The sequence below is a fragment of the Notothenia coriiceps genome, unplaced genomic scaffold, assembly GCF_000735185.1.
Source record: "Notothenia coriiceps isolate Sejong01 unplaced genomic scaffold, NC01 NC01_scaffold00037246, whole genome shotgun sequence".
Classification (NCBI taxonomy): Eukaryota; Metazoa; Chordata; class Actinopteri; order Perciformes; family Nototheniidae; genus Notothenia; species Notothenia coriiceps.
Genome location: NW_011369947.1, coordinates 4,612,691 through 4,633,096, shown reverse-complemented (window position 1 = coordinate 4,633,096; position 20,406 = coordinate 4,612,691). Strand labels below are relative to the sequence as shown.

At 39.0% G+C, this 20,406-nt stretch overlaps 2 protein-coding genes across 3 annotated transcripts in view; one reads left to right on the top strand and one right to left on the bottom strand.

The window, feature by feature from the left end:
- Nucleotides 1–5,952, bottom strand: part of LOC104965614 (ubiquitin-like modifier-activating enzyme 1) — a 32,314-nt gene extending 26,362 nt beyond the window's left edge. The window contains 16 exon segments of the mRNA XM_010794601.1: nucleotides 171–235; nucleotides 661–857; nucleotides 977–1,142; nucleotides 1,734–1,858; nucleotides 1,861–1,936; nucleotides 2,627–2,707; nucleotides 2,817–2,924; nucleotides 3,080–3,244; nucleotides 3,374–3,523; nucleotides 3,599–3,696; nucleotides 3,866–3,998; nucleotides 4,215–4,305; nucleotides 4,391–4,497; nucleotides 4,857–4,991; nucleotides 5,539–5,707; nucleotides 5,801–5,952. Coding sequence (XP_010792903.1) covers nucleotides 171–235; nucleotides 661–857; nucleotides 977–1,142; nucleotides 1,734–1,858; nucleotides 1,861–1,936; nucleotides 2,627–2,707; nucleotides 2,817–2,924; nucleotides 3,080–3,244; nucleotides 3,374–3,523; nucleotides 3,599–3,696; nucleotides 3,866–3,998; nucleotides 4,215–4,305; nucleotides 4,391–4,497; nucleotides 4,857–4,991; nucleotides 5,539–5,707; nucleotides 5,801–5,847 — 1,913 coding nt within the window. The 5' untranslated portion in view covers nucleotides 5,848–5,952.
- A 3,029-nt stretch (nucleotides 5,953–8,981) lies between these two features.
- Nucleotides 8,982–20,406, top strand: mst1rb (macrophage stimulating 1 receptor b). Of its 2 annotated transcripts, none has more exons than XM_010794600.1 (21): nucleotides 8,982–9,130; nucleotides 9,897–11,188; nucleotides 12,629–12,805; nucleotides 13,152–13,271; nucleotides 13,595–13,765; nucleotides 13,889–14,055; nucleotides 14,580–14,709; nucleotides 14,835–14,971; nucleotides 15,110–15,286; nucleotides 15,445–15,544; nucleotides 15,768–15,998; nucleotides 16,114–16,260; nucleotides 16,366–16,528; nucleotides 16,646–16,720; nucleotides 16,899–17,108; nucleotides 17,203–17,283; nucleotides 17,370–17,551; nucleotides 17,665–17,774; nucleotides 18,378–18,543; nucleotides 18,632–18,768; nucleotides 18,987–20,406. In XM_010794600.1, the coding sequence occupies exons 2-21, from the start codon at nucleotides 9,983–9,985 to the stop codon at nucleotides 19,216–19,218; spliced, it is 4,119 nt and encodes a 1,372-aa protein (XP_010792902.1). In that variant the 5' UTR covers nucleotides 8,982–9,130; nucleotides 9,897–9,982; the 3' UTR covers nucleotides 19,219–20,406. The 2 variants fall into 2 exon arrangements, with proteins under 2 accessions (XP_010792902.1, XP_010792901.1); XM_010794599.1 differs by having other exon boundaries at nucleotides 16,646–16,735.

The window sequence follows — 20,406 nt, the reverse complement described above, 5'->3', positions numbered from 1 at the left end:
TAGTTTTGTAGGTTTGCTGGAATGCTTTGTAGGAGACCAGAAACGCATTGTAAAATGAGGAAGTAGTGGTAAGTAAGTGCCAGCAGATTGGCAGCAGATAGTCGAATGTAATTAAAAACGTTGTTTTTGGAAGCCACACTTGTTGTGGAAAAAAGTTAAACATATCTTACCTCAGGAAAAGATTCACATTTTCAGGTACTTGTTTGAACAGTCCTTCAAACTGGTCTCTGGCCCACTATAAAACAATATGTACGGAAAATACAATCAGTTAAATAAAAAATACACTGCACACACTACACTACATTTTAGAGTAATTGTATTGCAATGAAAATTGGTACATGCATCATGTCATTAATAAGGATTGATTTTGATTCTTTAACTTTTCATTTAGCACCATCATCTGGTCATTATAATGTTTCCAATATTTGTTAATGACCAAAAGGTGGGAGTCCTGTAAAAAACTTCTTCCAAAATATGTTTTCAATAGTTTCAACCTCTATTTAAACGAGGTGAATATAAGAATCAGCGGAATAACAAAAGTCAAAAACAATAGATTATAGGTATTGCTTTTTTTTCTATCTCTGGTCATTCACTGTAGGTTTTGAAGCAGAGGGAGTTGAATTGATCAGTGTAACTCTCAATTATATGTTAACATGGTACCTGCAGGGTGTGCTCAATGCGGTGAGGGAAGTTCTTGAGAGTGCAGAGCGGGATGGCATCATTAGAACTCGATTTGTCCGGGCCGTAAGACTCTGTCAGGCGAGGCACCACCGTCAGAGTATGACCCTGACATCCTAAAGTTCCACCCTCCAGCAACGGTTTCTGGGATTGCACACAGCGTCCGTCAAGGTAGACTCCTGGGAATCAAAAAGAGCGGTTAAAGGCTGTTGTACTAAATGTTGATATGGCTCCGGTATATTCACGGTTGTAATACAAATAAAAATAATGGGGAGGAAGACAGAGTAAGTGCACTCACTTGCTTTCACATTATCAAGGGCTGCAGCCACTCCATCGAGACCCATGAAGAACTTGTAATCATAAACTTCTTCACTGTCAGGGTCCAGACAATTCTGGTGAGCGGTGATTTTCATCGCTGGGTTCATCTCTCGCACTGCTTTGGCCGCAACGTCCGATTTTGGTTTCTGTTTATTTACAGGTGAGCAAGTCGTCAGTGTCATTGAGAGATAATGTTTTTCAGCAATGTAGAACAGAAACAGATGGAGGGTGCAGTGAACAAAATGTTAATGCATACAGAAGGAATATCCAGATTTGTTTTTGTATCGATCAAACGGTTCAAATAAATCAGCAACATCAAAAGCCTAAAGAAGACTTATAAACCGTCTCATTGCTCTCTATTATATTACTACTAGAATAAACACAGTTTTCCTCCAGAATCTCAGTGCATTTAATGATTTTTTTGTCAACATACCCTCCAACTGCACTCAACTATGTGTTGCGTAAGTTGTTTAGACACTGGGAGTTATTTACTCAGATGTTAGTGATCAACTGTCTGATAAACCTCTAAAGTACACAGCAAAACAAAACTGCCACAAATGATGGAACTTGTCAGCAATGTGTAATCTGACACAACCTATCTCAGACTGTCACAACACCTTAGCCCCCCCCAACCTGTCCCATTAGTAAAGCCCTCTGACCCTTCCACTTAACCAGGTCAAACAAGAAGTAGTGAGCTATGATGGCATGTGAGGTTCTTCATTACAGAGTCTCCTCACCCCAATATCCTGAGACCTGAACAAGAACTGTCGATTCAAGTTGGATCTTTCTATGAAGTCCATGTCTGTTACGGTGATGTTCCCTTCTTCTCCTGCACCGAGCCCAATGAGGGCAAAGTTTTTAAGAAGCTCACATCCGATAGCACCAGCTCCAACCTAGACAAATGACGAGAGATACTGTGTCAGAATTTATGTTGTATTAGCTTGTGTTATTTTCTAAAGATAAACAAATATTTATATTTATGTTCCAATGTCTAATGTTAAAGAAAATGAATAATCTTTTATTGCACTTTCAGGTCTGCAATTTACAATAAATATTTATCATTATCAATTAATTCGCTTTATATCTAGATTAATTGATTCATCGTACTTCCCACTTTCCAAGGTTGTGTCTTTAAATGCCTTGTTTTGTCAGTCCAAAACTCAAAGATTAACATGAATTCAAATAAACAAATGCAAGAAATCTTCATATAAAAAAAATCCTAAATCTGTTTGTAGAATTGTGTAGGATAAATTACTTTAAAGAGTAATACATTTTCACAAAATAAATTCGAAAATCGACTAGCTGACTAGTTTTAGCAGCTAAATCAAACTCTTTGAATGCCTTTTTTACAGTGATGAAATAAACACTTGCACGCACTCTCTTTTTTACAAAGCACTCACAACAGTAACAAAATAACACCTCTATAGGAAACAGGGAAAGGGTTTGGCACCGTTGAATGGCCTCTGCACACCAAGAGGTCAACTCTGGCAGGAAATGCCACCAGTATCACAGCCGTTTCCTGCATGTGCCATCATTAACACCAGACAGATGAAAGGAAAACACAGATGGAGCTCCTGTATTCTTATGCAGAGTGTGCCCCCTGCTGGACAAATACCAAACCTGCCCTCACCAGGAAATACTTCTGCCTTTCCAGTTTCTCCTGGAAGGCTGAGCCAAACACTGCAATCTGTCCATCATACCTCGAGCCTTTCTGTCAAAGAGGAAGTACAAAAATGTTTTTGAGTTTACATCATAAGTCTCATCAAATGTTTGTGAATGATATATGTGATTTGTTTAAATGGATAAACCTCTTCACATACTGCTGAAATTGAGCACTCTGCTGCGAGCTGGTCCTTATCTTCAGGAAGGCACTCGAATGCGTCAAAATATAGCCACTGCTGAAGAGGCGTGAATTTCCCACTACACGCCTGCAGGTACAGTATAGAGTGCACAGAGCAACAGTCAGCTATAAGCAACACCAAGTGCTACGTATACATATATTATACACAATGTAACAATATCAATGTTATACTCTATCAAAAACTGAGAGATAAAATGTATGTATGTCAACCTTTTAACTAACCTTAATAACTTCCTGAGCTGCAAGGCCTCCAATAAAAGCATTCACAGGAGCCAAGTCACCCTGAGCTGTGAAGGACAGGATTCTCACAGCAGCTTCATCCAGCTGTTCCAGCTGTGCGACTGTGTTGAGCTCTCCCACTATGGCAAGCAGGGCCTCTGCATCTGACTGTGTGGGATGAATCATGAAGTACGTGAAAACAGTCCAATACATTGCTTTTAATGATTATGATAAAACAGAATATCCTATTAAACTTGTTTCGGCAAATAAATGGGCTGGTTTGTAACCTTTACAGACCTGAGACCAAGGATCAGGGAGTCTCTGTTCTTTCTTCACAAAGCCGTGGAGGGCTTGGAAAGCCAAGTGCAGGGTCTTGTGCCTCCAATCTTTTCCATTACCATTCAGTTTCAGCAGCTGATGGTCCAATAGAGCCTCGCTCAGCGGTTTCTGCAATTGGTGTTGTAGTTATTTTATTTACAACATCAGAAAACAAAAAAGTTCAAACTAAATCTGTATACTTACAAATGTTAGCATGCAGGGCTGTTTAACCTCCGTCACTACTCCACCACGTTCATACTCAGAGAAGGTCGAAGTGTCACATATGCTGAAGGAGTAGGAGCCTGGTGAAGGAGTTGATAATGACAGATAAAAAAACAATTCTCATCACAACTATAACATTCTGCTGGCGTACTGCTTGGCCAGGTGGAAAACGTTGAGTGCCATGTGGCTCATGACTAAACTCTTTTTTGTCAGCTGAGGAAAGAGACTGTGACTTTAGGTAACACTGACCACAGTCTTTGATCTCCACAGGAGCGATGCTGTTGAGCTCCGTCATCCCTTGGACTCCAGAGAAGATCACTTTTGAACGGTTTGAAAATCTATGCTTCTGGTCATCTGTGCAGATCACCACTCCAGGATTGTCCTAAATCAAAGTCATTTTGACAACCTCCAAAGTTGAAAGACATGTCGTACTAATAATGTATGCATATTTTCAACAAAATCTATAAAAACATTTGGAATTATTACAATCTTAATCGGACAGTTCAGAGATAGTCATATAAGCAGATATCTTTAATTTGTTGATTTGTTAGAGAGTTTTTTAATTTGCCAGAGACATACAACAAATGGAGGGTATTACCTTAGAGATACTTTGTATCATTGATGATGCAGGCATATCTTCATCCTTGTCCAAGACCTCAAACTGCTCCCCAAAGTCACAGAACAACTGACTGTAAATAAAACACACTGTTTTAACTTATGTGTTCCATGTTTAAGGTTCAAGTGGTTTTTTGATAGTTTGCCTTGTCCACTTACCCACAGAGTCCTTTGGTGTCTGCTACAATGAACTTGATTCCACGTGAATGGCAGAGATCACCAAAACGCTTCTGGTCATCCAGTGAAGACTCAGTGAGGACCACCACCTGAAAAATGGACAGTTCCCTCTCCACTCAGATTTTTTTCCACCTTGTTGTTACTGTTTTTCTTACTGTGTTCATCTAAGATCAGAGTTAAATATGTTTGATCAGAATTTTTGGACATCACAGCCTTTTAGAAGGCAATTTTTATCCAAAACGCAACGTACGCAAGGGTGGCTTGGAAACTTAAAAAAGCTTCAATGCACACACTGAGAGTAACAAGAGTTAAGTGGGAGATATCTATCTATCTCTAGCAGTTAAAGATTTAAAATGAAAAATATTTCCATATTCATAGATTCTGGATTTTTCAATGAGGCAGTAGATTGCACTGTTTAAAAAAGCCTTTAGCACCTCAACCTAAATACCTGAAATTGCAGAAGCAGTTCCTTATCCAGGGGTCCGGTGTGGGCCGACACACGCACATGTGGGTTCAGGGCAGACAGCTGTTGCAGGGAACACGTGGCTCGGTTCTGACCAAGATGGGACTCCTTCAGGAAAAACTGGTGGGAAAATGAAATTACAGGTTGAAGGATAAACTCAAGGTTCACCTGACAGTATCACAGTGACTCATCTGTGAACCGGACTGCTCAGATGCCACTTTGAATGTTTTGACAGCATGTTTCCATCGAAAAAGAAACCTAAAAAGTTGCCTGATGGAGCAGCTACTAAGCAGTTCAGTGTCATTACAGTTAGTTTCACTTTTCTGTTCAATAGCTTCCATGTCAAAATATGAATCAAACAATACACATAATTTTTTGTTAAAAAAGTCAGTTTTTTTCCCACAGCTTCCATATAATGTGACACAGCGACTCCTGACCAAGAAGACCAGTGTGATTGTCGAACATGTCGAATGAATTTTATACATATATATTTATACAACCTAAAACTAACTTCACCTGTCATCTAAACAGGAAGTTACAGTTGGAAAACTGTTGTTGAGCTAACGAGAAGTTGTTGACATAAATCACAGCGTATAATCTGACACATATCTCCTAATAGGTTTAATTATTTAAGGATCAACAGATTATCAACACACAGGGTTAGTACCTGGGATGAAAGGTCGCTCCACGCTGCCTGGCCTTCATCCTGTACTTTGACAGACTTCACTCCTGACAGGATCACATTTTTGGCTATTTCTACCCCAAGACCACGCATGCCTGCTATGAGAACACTGGCTGTGCCCATCCGGTGCATCGCCTCGTGACCCAGAACGTACCTGTGCAGGTGAAAATAACAGGTGGAACTGTGGACCAGCAGCTTTTAAAGTTATACATTTTGATCGGTTGATTGATGTGCAGTAAATACTTACAGCTGTCTGGAGTACAATCCTTCATCGATTTCAACGATTTCTGACATGTTGTTCTTGCTGTCTCCAATATGAGGTGACCAGTTTTTAGTGAGGGATCAGCTGGAATAACAACCGAGCAGACCCAATCAGGAGCTAAACACAAACCGGGTGTGACATACAAGATATAACCGTTTAAAGAAATGCATTTCACTTTCGTTTCAGAAGAATCTTTAGGGTTGTTTGTATGCCATAACATTTGGCTGGCCACTAGAGGGCGCGTCAGGACTGTCAGAGTTGAAGCCATGCATTTGGTAATTATTGTAACCACATCCTGCTCCTGTGGGAATGAATCTAAATTATTAAAGACTATGAGAGTGGGTTTTGAAAGCAGTGGTGGAAGAAGAAGTATTCAGATATTTTACTTTGATTAATGTATGAATGCAGTGTTGAATTACTCTATTAGAATTAAAAGGCATGCGTTCTAAATAATACTTAAAAAGTAAAACTACAAAAGGATTTTCCATCATTTAATAATTAAGGTAGAGAAAAGAATCCTAGAAATTATGCAGGGTGTCCTCTGCATTTAAGTAAGGTTCGAGCTGGTTTGATTTACTTTATATTCAGCTGGGTATCTTCAAATAAAATTGTGTTATATGATTAAGATTGATTGAGGTATAAATAATCTATATCTGCAAATAAACTAAAGCTGTCATAAATGTGTTGAAGTAAAAAGTACAATAGTTAACTCTTAAATGTAGCAGAGTAGAAGTATAAAGTAGACCTACTAGCATAAAATGGTGTAAAGTATGAGCACTGCAGATGTTTACTTTAGTAAATGTACTTAAGTGCAATCCACAACCTGTTAGAAGCTAGAACTGGAAGATTTTAGAGTGAAAATGTATTATTCACTCATCGTAGAAACACACTTTGAAGGTAAGTGATATTTTTCTTTCTTTATTTAGCTGCAGACATTTATAAAAAATGTTTTTGTAAAACTTGTATTCTGTCTTTTGTTACTTATTGACCTTAAAGCGCAGAATGATTTAGACGCCCTTTTGATTTCACATTGTACAACTAAATTTGAGTTTAAGACACAACTAGCTCGGAAGCCAATTATTGTTTATAATTATGCAACTTATAATTATGCAACCTATGTGTGATTATAGGAGGGACTTTTACATGTTGCTAAATCTTTACATTTACAAATCAAAAATAGTTGCATATTTAATAAAAAGCAGAGCATTTTTCTGTGCTTTAAAACATTTTCATGATTATATTACACTGATACACCCTATTATTGCTTAATGTGGTCTTTATTTTTAACAATCTCAATCTGAAGAGGAGTTAAAAAAAGAAAGCTGCATTCCTTGACGAGAAATATCTTATCATATAGAGGCAGCATTATGAAAACCACCCATATCAGATGCAATGTTCTTATCATACATACACTTGTATGTAAAGAAACAAACAATTTTAAATGAGCTTTTACGTTTGAGGGCTTTTTTTAGGGACTTTAAATATAAATTATCTTCTAGGAATTTAATCTTAGACATTAATATAGCTCTAGAGATACTTCTGCCCAAGAGCAACACACACCCTTATATGGTTAAAATCTAAATCGAAGCTGCATGGCCCAGTGCATTGCTTGTATGTGTGTCCCCTGTGTTAGTAGTCAAGTATTTAATGAGTTATACAGAGACGGATGCAACGTTAGGGACTGGATGTGATGTCCTTAACAGTTTGTTTGATTAGTATCAGGATATGAAAGGCCAGTGAGAGTGAGTCCTTCCCGAGTTTAAATCAAAACAACTTTCTCTGCCACTTTTTGCTCTGCAGTTTCTATCAAACATGTCTTGAGTGAGCTTGATCTTTGTGTTTTTAGTTTTAGAGCACTATGCATTTAAAAATGACACTCTCAACTCAAGTGCATATTCCTCTGAAGGAATAAGGCCATACAAACTTTTCAAACAGTCTGTGATTACTGAACTTTGGATTCAGTGGTAGATGTTTAACTTTTGGATCTATAATGCTTCATTATGTCAAAGAGAACAGCTCTATTTGGACATTGTATGATGCTGAATAGCCTAATTTTATATGTTAAAGTGTTTTGGCCAATATGAGTCAATTTATCAATAGCTATTCTCCTTTATGGTAGTAATTTTCATCAGTCAAAGCAAAGGTCACATTTCTGGCTTTATGTAAGGTGGTCTGGCTGGAGAGGAAATACATTCCTCTCATATCTTCCTGGCTGCAGCTTCCTATATTTGAAGATTAACTTCATTCCATCAGCTGAAAGATATGTATTTTTGGCAAACATCCTATACAGACGTAGACTGACGTAGACTGTTTTCTGAGGTTGTGAAAGTTTTTCCACTTGAATTGACACGGCCTGAATGGAAAGAGCAGCAGATGATATGACATGTCTCTTGGGAAGGAAACGATGAGGGTCATTCTAAAGTGGACAGATTTCGTAACAATTCAATACTTCCTTGTTGCGGGCGAGGCTTGACAGGACAGCACACACTTCAGAGTCAAGCATGACTGAATGACGATTCCATATCCGGTTATCAACTTTCAAAAATAAAACGTATCTATCTAAAAAAAATAATAATACAAACAAAATAAGAAATCATGAGAAATGTCCTTTAAATCTTGTAAATGTTCCAGAATATACTTATACCTAAACAGATTTTCTGCTAAAATGAACAAATATCAAATGCAGTTGTTACATTTTTCAACATACTGGAACTTAAATACCAACGTCTTATTTATGATCTGTGTATTTAATTCTTACAGCGTACATGTTGTTATTGTATTGAGTTTAGACTTGTAATATGAACAAATCATGTTTCAAATCGTAAATGATATAATTTGTAAAAGTATGAGCTCTCTCTTCAGACTATTGCTTGTTCTGCTGTTATCTGAAATTCTCCTGTAGGGATCATGACATGTTGTGTTGATATTGTCATTGAATAAAACCAAATATGGTATTAATCATGGATCAAATAGACATTCTTACAGTCAGTTACGCATGTATGTATATATTCCATAAAGCAAATAAATAAACGATAAATCACACGATGAGTGATTTGACCTGGCGCCCTTTTATTTTGAAGGTGAGTGTAATATCCTGTTTCTCCTGTAGACTGTGGTTAATCTCAGAGTCTTGATTTAGATCAGTACACTGATGTAAAGTCTGTGCCAGTGGGACTCCGTGCTGTCAGGTGAGAGCGCTGCTTCAGGTTATTGAGAGTTACATTGACCCAGGACATTAAACTCGTAAAGAAATACCTATATTGGACATTATTGGACTATTGTACACGCGCTACATCTGCCCCTTATCACATTGAGGTAAGTCTTATAAAAAATGTTTAAGAACATTGTTTATGTAGGATGTTTGTAAAGTAGTGATTGTTCCACGTTAATGAATGGCTGAACACGCTTTACTTACAATTCACAGTTAATCGCCTACCTGCCTAGGATATGTCTTTTTACCAGTTGTTATGCAGAAAAATATCTATTGAAGTTATCTTTACTTTATCCTCAACACAGTTTTAAAACGTTAACAGTAATCCATTGCATAATGGAGTGTTAAAATTGTGATCAAGGATACTGAATCGAAAGAATACTTAATAATAGGTGTTTTGACAAAATAAGGCTTAGTTAGTAGCCTACTATTCTGTTTATTCTGTGTTTGGCTCTGGAGGCCTGAACATTTCCTTAGCTGCTGCACATGTTGCAGCAAGTCACGTCCTGCCCACTGTAGAAGTTATCTTGACTCTATCAGCTTATTATTCCATTGACTTTATCAGATTCGGCTCAAAAGTTTCACAGCTATACTATATCTGTCTTTCTTAATTATCTGAAATTGCAGATTCCTCATTTGAAAAAGCAGAATCTACTAAATCACAAGCTTGTAAAGGAAACAGCTGATTCTTTTCCTCTTTTGTCAGGTCCTCATTCTGCTTTTTTCAGTTTAAACAAGCTGAAATGTTTAGAGTATCCACCTACACTTCATAAGTGTATATCCAAAGTCGTGAATCTTTGTTGAATGTGAAAATAAAATGTTACTGCTTTCTGTCAAATCTCAACATTCCTTCTGTGTTTTTCCTCACAGAGCTCTCCTACTGGTTCTCCAGAATGATCTCTTTGAGAAAAGTGTCTTATAGGTAGCACTCAATCACGGTGGACTGTGACGTGGAGATGGTCACTTGGGCCGCCTTGCTGACAGTATGCATATGGATACAAACACACACAGCCTCAGGACAGCACATATGTCCTTCTACTCCACGCAGGCTGGTAGATTTCACTGTAAAATACTCCCTCCCCCACTTCCAAACAGACAAACCCATACAGAACATCGCTGTGAACCACGAGGAGCATCACTCAGACGTGTACGTTGCATGTCAAAATGTAATATCGGGAGTCAGCTATACTATGGAAAAAACTTGGGAGGTGAAAACTGGACCTGTTGGCAGTACTGACTTCGAAACATGTTTGGCGTCTGACATAGAAATAGATCCTGCAGATCCAGTGGATACAGACAATGAGGTTCTGCTTTTGGATATGTCCGCCGTTCCCTTTCCCTACTTGTACATATGTGGGAGCACTCAGCATGGGATCTGTCACTTCATTGACATTGGCAATGCAGAGCCCAAGCCTCAGTGTTTATTCAGAAAGGAGAACAATTCTCCAACCGCCTGTCCAGATTGTCTGGCCAGCCCCCTGGGCACCAAAGTCACCATAGTGGATCAGTCCGCCACATTGCTTTTCTTCGTAGCCGCCTCTGTCAATGACAAAGTGGCTCAGAAGTATCCAAGGAGGTCAATATCAGTAGTGAGACCTCTTTCAACTGAAGATGGCTTTCATATGGTCATGGAGGGTCTGACAGTGCTCCCCAATCTACAGGACTCTTACAAGATTGATTACATCTACAGCTTCTCCACAGGTAGGTATGTCTACTTCCTGTCCCTGCAGAGAGAAAACCCATCAAATAACAATTCGGCCTTTCAGACCCGCCTTGGGCGACTGCCGATATCAATCCCAGAGGTGTGGATGTACAGAGAAGTGGTCCTGGAGTGCCGGTACGAACCAAAGCGCAGGAGGAAACATAGTGATGGTTTCAGGGACATTGTGTTTAATGGGCTTCAGGCGGCACACTTTGGGCGAGCGGGGAAGGACTTGGAAGAAGAGCTGAGGGTGGGCGAGGCAGAAGACCTTCTGTTTGGGGTTTTTGCAGAGGTGAAGGAGAATGGAGTACCCCGAAAACACTCTGCTCTGTGTGCCTTTTCTTTGACTAAAATAAATAATGCAATTGATAAAGGCGTGGATGCCTGCTGCAAGTCAGGCCCCGAGCAGCTGTCCAGAGGTCTCTCTCACTTCCAGCCGTGCGAGAGCTGCCCACACGAAGTGAGTAACTCTTTTTTTTTTCTGTTCAACTGCTGTCAGAGCGGAGTAACGGTGCAAAGGTCACCCTAAGCCCAGACAGGAAGTGACCTAGAGAGACAAACATTGTGTAATTAACTCACCTGTGACCGGAACACTGTAGTTTATCATTAAGCTTACCGTTTTATATTGTCTTGATAAATAAGGGATAGTATAAAGTAAACCTTGACTACTGAAAGGTGTGTGAGAGAGCATGGCCAGATGAGATAATTGGGAGGGGTGGATGAGTCAGTGTGTGACCTGCACATTGCCACACAATTACTCGACTCTGTTAAGGTTAGGTTTCAGTCTTTCTCTGTGAAAGGGTGGCAAATGCTTTCAGTAGTCTAAAGAGCTTAAATATGAAAAACAGCTTCATCAACATAAGACTAAATAATTACACTATGTTTAATTATTTCGCTTGCAGCAATTTACCTGGCAGGAAATATTTATTGACTAGGTACAAATGTATTTGACGGTAAAAAGAAAGTACAAATCAGTTCACGCTTAAAGCCCCTTCATTGGACAGAGAATGTTGCTGTGGTGCTCAACAAAATAATAAAGGTGTGGTGTTCCCCTTTTGTGGAGTTCATACTGCGTCTTTTGAGCTCTCACAACCATGTGTACACCTACAGGAATGTGTGCCAACATACACAAGTTATAAATCATGCTGATAAAAAAAGGAATTTTGAAGGGGAGGGACAGAGTGGGGCTGTGCCTGACTTTAACACAGGCACATGATTAACATGTTAATCAGGAAATGTGTAGAATATTGAAGAAGTGAAGGGTAGGAAGGAAAGAATCACTCTTTCACTCTATCAATAAATGATGGTTGAAACGATTGGCATAAATTCCTACCGGAGTTCAAGTTTTTGTAAAAAAAAGGTTGTGTACAATAAAAATAACTGAAGAGACTGAAAAGATCAAAGATGTGAATATAGGGCAGTTAAATGGTGGGAGGAAAACAGAGGCATGCTGGGGCAGGTCAGCCTAATTGCTTTGCAGTGGAATGTTTACCATTAGTTTAAAATGTCCTTCTTTTTCCACACCTAATTCATTAACCAAAGTAACTCTTGCTCTGACAACCATCCACACACATCAACTGTTTTATTTGTGTGAATTTACCGAAAGCCTAGTTTCAGTAGCTGACTAACTGCACTGAGAAAAAGTCAACATATGGAGCTGGAGTCACTTGTTTTATGACCTTGTTCCTAGCATGTCTGGAGGCGAGGCTACAGCACTTCCTTTCTAAAATGATGGGTTAAGATTGTCTCTATTTAAATCTCTTTCCCCTTCACGCACAAGCATACGCATGTTGTATGTGCTTAGAGAGAGAATATTGCTGACAGAGGCAGATACTTCAGATTTATCTTTGTATGAGATTTTGTCATTGCTGATCTGTATGTGTTTTTCCTACTTTCACAGAGCTCTGAAGGTAATGACACATGCAGTGTGAAACCCACTCTGGTGTCAAAGCCGTACTACCGACTGGACCTCTTCAACAGGCAGATGACAGGCGTCCTTTTCACCGCTGTCCTAGTCACCACTATTGGGAATCACACGCTGGGCCACTTTGGTACCTCAGATGGTCGGATACTGCAGGTGTCTGATCTGTTTAATATTCGTTTTCGATTAATCAGTTAGTTGTTGGTGTACAAAGGTCAGAAAATGCTGATTCCAAAGTCCAAAAGGATTTCCTCACGTGTCTTGTTTTGTCACAAGTACAAGTGATTAAGTGTCCTGTAATAGAGGAGGAAATAAACCACACAATATTCACATTTAATAAGCTGGAATCAAGGAATTATGGCTTCTTTTAATAAGTATAACTGACCACAACATTTTTATATTGTTACTGTCCATCAGCCAGAAGCAGGTGTATATTATATATTATATAAGACCCTCAAAATGAAAATGTTTGTAACATTACCTCTCTGTTTGCGTGGTTTAGGTGATTCTTACTCTCTACAGGCCAATTATTTATGCCAACTATTCTCTTGGAGAAACCAAAGTGTCCAGATCAGCAGAAGTTTACTCAAATGAATCTCTTCTCTTCGCAGTCGGAAATAAGGTAATTTTTAAACTGCTTATCTTTTAGGGGTGAAAAAGAAACTGGAGCACACAAATGTATCTGCAGCCTTAAAAAGTGTGAACACACCAACACTTCTGAGTAAAAATCTAAAAAACACAAACTATTAGACATTTGTCATTCGGTCATTTGTTGAACAAGGTTTCATATATTTTGTATGAGAGTAAAAAAAGTACTTCAAGTGTAATCAGTTTATTATAATGTCAAGCAACAGCATAAACCATGTTTTACTTATTATTTTCTGACTGTTCTTCTCTGTTTCATCTGGTTTACTCCACCACCGTCTTTCTCTTTCCCTGATCCAGATGTTCAGGGTGCCATCTGCAGGACCGGGGTGTGCACATTTTATGACATGCTCCATGTGTTTGACGGCTCCACCCTTCATGAACTGCGGCTGGTGTTCGGGAACATGCTCGAGGCAGCCTGAGTGTGCCTCGCAGTGGAACAAAGACTCCTGCGCACCTGTCATAACAGAGGTAGATCTGCCGCTAGGTGTGACTGATTAAACACTGCATGCAGTTTCAACATGACTTATAAAGGTAATCTGATTGTACTAAATGGGCTGACTGCTCTGGATGATAAAACCTTTTTCTCTGCAGTTTTTCCCTACAATGGTACCTGCTGGTGCTGAGACAGAAGTGACACTGTGTGGCTGGGAGTTTCAGTCTCCTCTGCGACCCGCCATCATCAGCGGCAAAACCCACATCATCACAGTTGGTTCCGGGACCCTGTGTACGGTCCTGCCTGAAAAGAGCAGTAGTGAAGTGTGAGTATCACACGATGCCACTTTCATAGAATGTATGTGTAACGTAATGTGTAATGCTAGTCATAAGTCAACCAGTCAAGGTTCCTGTAAACTGTTATTTGTTGGCATTATCCTTTTTATAGCTGCTATAAATGACTGTAAGCTGTTTTTAGGTCTCTAAGAGCTATTTGAAGTAAAGTGATCAAATGTAAATACATTTACAATTTCAGTTACTGACAGCAATATTTAAATACAAACTTGACTTAACTTGACATGAGTCATTTACATTTTTTTGTTATGTATTATGTTTAATGCACTATAAGCAGGCTATATTTATTAAGACATGGGGAGCATGTGTTCTTATAGCTTGTTGTGGCTTGCTAGTCCTTCAAAAAGCACCCTCTCTTTCCAAACAAAATTGAAAAAATTGGTGAAACAATCTGTCTTTCTTTTACATTTGAAGCTGTCTGTTTCTTTCTGACTACAGGAAAATATTCATCTACAGAATTAATTAGACATGTCCTTCCTTGTGTCCTTTGATACAGGTTAATATGCAAGATCCAGGTAAACACACCAAGCCAGAACCTCAACATCACCCTGCAAGTACACGAGGGGGAGGTGGAGGGCCGCTACTCAATTGAAGGCACTGCTCAGATGCCTGGCTTCTCTTTTGTGGTGAGAACTTTTCTGCATTGAAACAATTTGCAATCAATGAGTCTGCACATGTTCTTAATTTGGACACATGCTATAACAAATGTTACAGTGTAAAGTGTTAAAAGATTACCCCTTTGTCTAAACAGGAGCCTAGCATAACTGGAATCAGGCCTGACTTTGGACCCATGTTTGGAGGAACCACAGTTACTCTGACAGGAAAATATCTGAATTCTGGGACACAGAGAGATGTCTTCTTTGATGAAAAAAAGTGCATCATTCAAAGGTGAGGGACACAAAAGACTACTTATTTCGCCAACATATGACATGATCACAAGTCAAGTTCCCTGTGTTCAGAAACCCCTTTTTAAGTGAATGCTTTTAAAGTGTTGTATTTGGTTACTGTAATCTATTTTCTTTCCAGTGCTCCTGAAGAGAGTGAGACCTCTTCAATTGTCTGCAATACAGCTGCTGCAGCAGCGGTGGGGAATGTAACTGTGAAAATTATAATTGACAACTTTCAAGTGTCGACCACTAAGATGTTCTTCTACAAGAAAAATCCTGTTATAAACTCTGTGCATCCTCTTTGCAGTTTCCAACGGTAAGACACAGAACCCAGTCAGCTCTGGTCCTATTAATGGACACATTACACAATATTACTGTAAAGACACTTTACATCACCTTATTAAGACAATCAATGTTTGTGCGTACATTTATTCAATGTTATTTTGTAACTTGTTCATTTACTCCTTCATACAGTGGATCCAAATTAGTGATACAAGGTCAACATCTTGACTCTGCTCACACAACTGTGGTTCAGTACATTTCCAAAAATCCCAACCTGCAACCACTTGAACAAGTAAGTTAAACCCTGGGTTTCATCGTTGTGTAAGTCTTTATAGACTTTGTTCAATAATAACACTTTTTTGTCAAGTTAAATACAGGTCATTAAATGCTTGTGAATTGTAATCAATTGATGGCCACTCATCTTCATTCTTTAGCTGAATATTACTTTCCTATTATGATTAAAACAGTAGTTGTGATTTTGAACAATACACCATGTCATGCTTTTTTCTACTAAGGTCTGCAACGACACAGCAAATGCCACATATATAGAGTGCTGGGCCCCTGCTTTTAAAGAGGAAATGCCAGAAGAAAAGTCAGACAGTGGAGAGATTTTTATCCACATGGATGGGAGAAGGAAGCTCTGGGGGAAACATTTTAACTACCATCATGATGCCAACATCATTCCCTTTGAAAATGATGACCATGAATTACCCATAAAACAAGGAGAGGCAGAAGTGTCACTGCATGTATGTTTACTCTTTCAATAATACAGTTTTCCCCATACATACTTTTTATCTTTCAAATGTTCTCTTAATATATTTGATATATGGGAATCTTTCTCTTTTTTCACATATGTAACAGCACAACAAACTGGACACTGTGAGGACATGTATGAATATCACAATGACCATTGGTGGTGTGAACTGCAAAGCCAAGGTTCTGGGGAATGAGCTGACCTGCAGGATTCCTAAAGGCCTGGTTATTCCCAGTGAGGGATTGCCTGTCCAGGTGAGAGAGTCTGCTTTTAAATCATCATCAACCTTAAGCTAAATCATTTTTGGAAACTTAGGTTGATGTATCTAACCAGAGTCATCTTCTGTTACACTATCGTAGGTGTCTGTGAACGGGGAAGTTACTGAAGTGGGGAAAGTGGTCAACTATGACACCAACAACGCAACCATGATATTGGGCATTGTGCTGGGGATCGTTGCTGCACTGGTATTAGGGGCTGGCCTCGCATTACTTGTGATGATTCATTTGAGGAAGAAAAAGAGAGGTGAGAAAATCTTAAATTTGGAACTGTGGTCATATTCTTCTACTTATCAACATGACCAACAGTGACTCCCTTTACTGTATACATTCAGACTTTTATTTATCATATGTATCTTTACAGCCAACATAGAGAATCGTTTATCAACAATGCTTTCACGGAACCGCATCGGCAGCGGTCCGGATTATTCCCCGACAGGTGACTACAGACGAGGTGACACATCCAAACTCAGCTGTCCATTCCTAATCCATATCATTGGTTATATCTATTTTGCCCTTTCTTCAACATGTCCAATTTACCCTTCTAGTAAGGCTTGTATCAAAACTGTCTTTTAAGAACAACGACATCATGGTGTGTCTTCCTTTGTGTTATACAGTGGATCTGTCCAGTCAAACATCAGGTTCAGGAGGAATGGCCTTCCAAGGTTTAATGTATGCTGCGAGCCATGATCATCTGGCCATTCCTTTAATGCCACGAGACAATATCTCAATGGTCAGTCTTAGTTCTGTTCTTCTCGAAGAGGTAAAAGATGTCCTGATCCCTGCAGAAATGCTCCGAATTGAGGATAGCCAGATTATCGGGAAAGGTAAATCTCTTGTCTTTTATTGTGTTTGTTGTTTTCTTTCCTGTCAATATTTTAGAAAAAGCATTCATAATAAACACCTTCTGTTACTATGCAGGTCACTTTGGGACAGTTTATCATGGATACCTGATCGACAGCAAAGGGCAAGAGACCCACTGTGCTGTTAAATCCCTGAACAGTAAGTGAATACCTTTTTAATAATTGAAATCAGAATTGTATGGGCTGCTGGTTTGGTCTGTATAACAGCATGTGGTGTATCAATAGGGATAACAGATTTGGGGGAGGTGGACCAGTTCCTCAGAGAGGGCATCATCATGAAAGGTTTCCACCACCCAAACATCCTGTCTCTGCTGGGCATCATGCTGCCAAAGGAAGGGCTCCCTCTGGTGGTCCTACCGTATATGAAACATGGGGATGTGCGTCATTTCATCCGCTCTGAGAAAAGGGTAATTACACAATTAAACGTTCTGGACCAGTAGGGTCATGAATATTTGTAATACTCCGGAGCTTGGGCGTTTGGGTGGGTCCGCTCTGCTTCATACTTCTTTGTCCTCCACAGAACCCGACAGTGAAGGACCTGATAGGTTTTGGGCTTCAGGTTGCCAAGGGGATGCAGTATTTAGCCCAGAAAAAATTTGTCCACAGAGACCTGGCTGCACGCAACTGCATGTAAGTGTTAATCATGAAATGAAGACTGGCCCAAGGCTTTGTCACACTAGTTCACATCGTGTAGTCATACAAACATGCTATCTAAGTTATGGAATATCTTATTTGGTTTAACATAAGCAGCAAGTACAGTGTTGGTTAACGTTGGTCAACTACAATACTTACAGCATAGAGATATTTACTAATTGCTTAAAACTACTATGTAACAACAAACACATAACCAAAAGTTATTTACATTTTTTTTTTTTTAAAGAAAAGTAAATATACCTGATTACTTTTGTAAATTGTAATTCTTATTTATCATAACCAAAGATTGTTGAAGTATATTTTAGATTTGTAAACCTTCAAAGCAACATGGCTGCCCTATCCATTTGAAGGCTTCTTAAGATAATACAAATTTAGTGTAGTATTTTTTTTAAATTATATTTTTATTGGCCAATATATATAAAATTACATATATTGATAAAAAGATATTAATGGAATAGTGCAACATTTTTGAGATGAGACTTTACTGACACTGAACTGGCACTGCTCATCAATATTATGAGAACACCTGTAGTTGGTGTTTTAGATGTGATGTTTTCTCATGATGCTTTTTCTGTTCAGGCTGGATGAAACTTTCACAGCAAAGGTGGCTGACTTTGGCATGGCGAGGGACATCTATGACAAGGAGTACTACAGCATTCAAGATCAAAAACGGGTCAAGCTGCCTGTTAAGTGGATGGCCATCGAAAGTCTGCAAACACAAAAGTTCACCATCAAATCTGACGTGGTGAGTGTGTCTTATCTAATCCACTCAAATATGCTTGTTACAATTATCATATATTTTTTCTACAGCATGTTGTGTATCTGTCTCCCAGTGGTCATATGGCGTATTACTCTGGGAGCTGTTGACTAGAGGTGCTAGCCCATATCCAGATGTGGACCCCTATGACATCACACACTACTTGTTGAAGGGACGCCGGCTTCCCCAGCCGCAGTTTTGCCCTGATACTTTGTAAGAATCACACCTGCACCCTTTTAATACCCCGTGCCTTAATAATATGACATCTTATCAATGGATTTTTTTCATAATACTTTCTAAAATAATTCTCTCTGAATATATACCATTTAAATCTTAGATAACATATTATATTTAATTTATTCACAGTGTCATGCAATAGTTGACTTACCTGCTTACTCATTCACTCATTTACACATTTATTTATCTTCCAGCTATTCTATCATGCTGACATGTTGGGACCCGGAGCCTGAGCGCAGACCAAGCTTCAATAGCCTGGTTACAGACGTACAATACATCCTGTCCTGTCTGGAAGGAGAGCACTACATCAGTCTGAAGGTAAACTATGTCAACTTAGACCTACCACGGCCCTACCCGCCTCATACTGGATCTGCAGATGAGGCCGAGGCCTCAGACTTGGACACAGACAGCTATGCTGCCAGCTGAGGGGGCAAAGTCCTAAAACTCTGATGGGAATGTATGATCCGGATTAAGGTTGGACAGCATTCAACAAAATGGACAAATTCACCTGGATCCAATGAAGGGTCACATAGATTGTTAATCATGTCTTCAAACATGAGCACAGGAAAGGTTTTGACCACTTATATTAAAGATACTGACTGTACTATAAACTACAAATCATGTTGGAAGTTCTCTATCCATATTTCATTTGTATGGAGTTACATAGATGGAGATAAATGTTTTGTCTCAAAAAATCAGAAGCACAAGTGTGGCAAAAATGAATGTAAAATGTGTTTTGTTCTCAGACTTGTAGAATACAATGTGGGGATACATGAGACATTGTGCTGTTAAATACATGTGTGTCTCTAAACCATTGCATTAGATTAGACTGTTGGACACAGGGTCTATACATGCTGATGTGCACTCAAGGGTCAATATGTTTAGATTTTGATACACTTTTCCTGCTGTATGGGGATATAATATAGATTATATCCCTTCATATAGACTGCAGAATATAGACTCTATTGCAAAGAGACGCTAACAAGTGAAATAATCATACTATATGCAGAAAACCTCTTCTCAGATTTAGAGCTGTTGATACTCTTCCAACAGCTCTGAACCTACTGAATAATACAGTGAGCTGTCGATGCTGATCAGATGTCAGCTCAGGCTTAGAAACACATCGAGTACCTGTCGTTATCACTAGAGGGCAACCAATGCCTCCTTCTCGAACATACTTCAATCGTACTGCAGTGATGTTTGCTGCACTACAGCAGCAAAAAAATGGAACTCCAACAGTACAACTATATTCATCTAATCAAACTAAATGTTTTACTTAATCAACAAAGTATAGCATCATGACCAAACTGCCCATGTTTACTTACTTCCTTCATGTCATTAAAATGACCATCGTAGCATATAAAACAAACACAGAGATTTCAGAATATTGCACAGATTTTTCAACTGACATTTCAGTTCAGTTTAACAAAAAAAAGCATGTTTGTTGACCAGCAAGCTGTCTACCTGGGGTAATGCACTTGTCTCTGGTATATCTGATTTTTGCAGCTTTTTCTCTTCTTTCTTGAAATGATGTTTCTTTGCTCAACGTTGCACTCTAAAGAATGTTTTTGTACAAATGTGCATTTGTGTCCACAAATTAAATGTTTCTCCTGA

Bases quoted from the DNA above. Each gene is read 5' to 3' on its own strand.
- mst1rb (XM_010794599.1), top strand. From the start codon at position 9,983: ATGGTCACTTGGGCCGCCTTGCTGACAGTATGCATATGGATACAAACA. The intron at 14,056-14,579 runs GTGAGTATCACA...CCTTTGATACAG, and splicing joins GAAAAGAGCAGTAGTGAAGT to GTTAATATGCAAGATCCAGG. The intron at 15,999-16,113 runs GTATGTTTACTC...CATATGTAACAG, and splicing joins AGGCAGAAGTGTCACTGCAT to CACAACAAACTGGACACTGT.